A 2775-nucleotide genomic window follows, 5' to 3' on the forward strand; every position below is an offset into this window, starting at 1 on the left:
GTTGTGTACTGATGCAGAATGGTAAGATGTTTGCTTATGCTTTGCAACAGTTGAAGAAGCATGAGAAGAATTATCCGACTCATGACTTAGATTTGGCTGCCGTGGTATTTGCCTTGAAAATTTGGCATCATTATTTGTATGGTGAGCATTGCGATGGTTTTACTAACCATAAAAGCTTGCAATACATCTTTAAGCAGCAAGAGTTGGATTCCAGACAGAGGAGGTGATTGGAGTTGTTAAAAGACTGTGACTTGAATATTTTGTATCATCCTGGTAAGGCTAATGTGGTTGCTGACGATTTGAGTAGAAAATATATGGGCACGTTGGCTTATTTGCGTGTTCATGACATGCCCATGGGGAAGGAAATTCGAAGACTTGCTAGTCTTGGGGTCAGACTTGATGAAAGTGAAGATGGAGAGTTAGTAGGAATCACGCCATCACGGTCTGACATTGTGGAAAAGATTAAATCATAGCAATATGATGATGAACTTTTGGCAAGGCTGATAGATGGAGTGGAAAAGGGTGATTACACTTCATTTACTGTTAGGACTAGCAATAGTGTTCTGTGGTTACAAGGATGATTGTGTGTTCCTGATGTTGATGGTCTTTGACAAGAATTAATGATGGAAGCTTATAGTTCCAAGTACTCGGTTCATCCGGGATCCACCAAGATGTATAAGGATTTGAAACAACACTATTGGTGGAAGAGCAAAAAGGTTGATATTTCTAACTTTGTGGCTAAGTGTTTGAACTGTCAACAGGTGAAGGTGGAACATCAAAGGCCTGGAGGCCTGGCTCAGAATATCGAAATTCGGCAGTGGAAGTGGGAGGAGATCAATATGGATTTCGTTGTGGGTTTACCCCTCACCAAGGCCAAATTTGATTCGATTTGGGTGATCGTGGATAGACTCATAAAGTCTGCCCATCTTCTCCCTGTGAAGACATCATATATCGCGGCGAAATACGCCGAGCTATATCTAAAGGAGATAGTTAGATTGCATGGGATTCCGACATCCATCATATCTGATAGAGGTACGCAATTCACTGCTCATTTTTGGATATCCTTTCGGGAAAGTTTAGGAACTAGAGTGAAATTGATCAGTGCCTTTCATCCTCAAACTGACGGGCAGGCAGAGAGAACTATTCAGACTTTGGAAGATATGTTGCGATCCTCTGCTATAGATTTCGGAGGAAATTGGGATGAACATTTACCTCTTGTGGAATTCGCGTACAACAATAGCCACCAAGAAAGTATCCAAATGGCTCCTTATGAGGCTCTTTATGGGAGGCGTTGTCGGTCTCCGATTGGTTGGTTTGAACCAACTGAATTAGAATTGTTGGGTCCTGACTCAGTTCATGAAGAAATCAAGATGGTTAATATCATTGTACAACAACTTAAGATAGCTCAAAGTAGACAGAAGTCTTATACGGATATGAGGCGATGTGAGCTAGAGTTTTCTGTTGGCGACAAGGTGTTCTTGAAAGTGTCGCCAATGAAGGGAGTAATGTGGTTTGGTAAAAAAGGGAAGCTTAGTCCTTGTTTCATTGGCCCTTATGAGTTTGTTACGAAATTTAGGACGGTGTCTTATGAATTGAAGTTACCATCTGATATGACCATGGTGCATCCTGTGTTTCACATTTTGATGTTGAGATTGTACAAACCTGATCCTTCCCATGTTTTGAACCATGAAGAAATTGAAATTAGTGAAGGGTTACCTTACGAAGAAAAATCGGTTCAGATTATAGATCGTCAAAAAACCGATTCAGATTCTAGATCGTCAAGTTAGAAGGTTAAGAACGAAAGATGTGGCATCTATTAAAGTGTTATGGCGAAGCGATAATACTGAGGAAGCTACTCTGGAAGCGGAGGAGTACATGAATAAAAGATATCCCCACTTGTTTTCTATGGCAGACATGAGCTAGCGTTTTAATTATTCTTAGATGAATTATTGTGTTTGATTAAAACAACTTGTGGTTTAGTGAATACTTTCTAGGCTATGATTCTCATTCGAGGACGAATGATCTTAAGGGGGGATAATGTAACATCCCGTAAATACGTATGGAATATGAAAGCATTATACGAGTCGTTTTGAACCTTATAAGTTAGGTTGTGTTCACAATTCGGGACCTAGAAACCAAAACAGGGAGTGTTGGGATGAAAATCCCATTTCAACGGTAACTGGCAGATTTTACGACAAAAGTACGGCCCGTACTTTGCGGAGGTTCTTTGATCTTTTCAAATCTGAACTCTCTGGAATTTTTAGGGACGGTACGGCCTAGAAGTACGGCCCATACTTCAAAGGACGGGACGTCCTTTCTGCTCGTCCTTTTCCCACCTCTTCACATTGACTCTCAAGAAATTTCTGGGGAAGTACGACCTAAAAGAACGGCCCGTACTTAGAAGTACGTCCTGTCCTTCTTAGACGTAGTTCTCCTGCGTCCATCAGAAACTTTAAAAACAAGGGTTCAGAAAATTACTTCTCAAAACCTCTTATTTCAAGGGAGTAGCAAGATAATCTATTTTAAAGGAGTTCAAGCTAGGGTTTGGGTGATTCTCCTCTAGGAAAGTAATTTGTTGAACTCCGTATAACGTAATTAAGGTATGTCTCTCTTTTGAAAACTGGTTTTGGATGATTGTCTCTTTTAAAAAGCTCTTTATTAAATAAAAAGGTGAACTTTTCATGAATTGAAACTTTACTTCTTGCTTTAATTATGGTTAATGTGTGTGAGGGGACAAGCCCACATTAAATCTAGTTTGTATCATGTTCTAAGTAC

At 40.0% G+C, this 2775-nt stretch overlaps 1 protein-coding gene across 1 annotated transcript; it reads left to right on the top strand.

Moving 5' to 3' along the window:
- The first annotated feature begins 1433 nt into the window (after positions 1-1433).
- LOC132601576 (uncharacterized) lies at positions 1434-1787 on the top strand. Its single transcript, XM_060314658.1, has one exon. The coding sequence runs from the start codon at positions 1434-1436 to the stop codon at positions 1785-1787; it is 354 nt and encodes a 117-aa protein (XP_060170641.1).
- The last annotated feature ends 988 nt before the right edge of the window (positions 1788-2775 follow it).

This window comes from Lycium barbarum, chromosome 7 (assembly GCF_019175385.1).
Source record: "Lycium barbarum isolate Lr01 chromosome 7, ASM1917538v2, whole genome shotgun sequence".
NCBI classification, from domain to species: Eukaryota; Viridiplantae; Streptophyta; class Magnoliopsida; order Solanales; family Solanaceae; genus Lycium; species Lycium barbarum.

Excerpts from the sequence above, each read along its gene's own strand:
- LOC132601576 (XM_060314658.1), top strand. The coding sequence starts at position 1,434 with ATGAGGCGATGTGAGCTAGAGTTTTCTGTTGGCGACAAGGTGTTCTTG.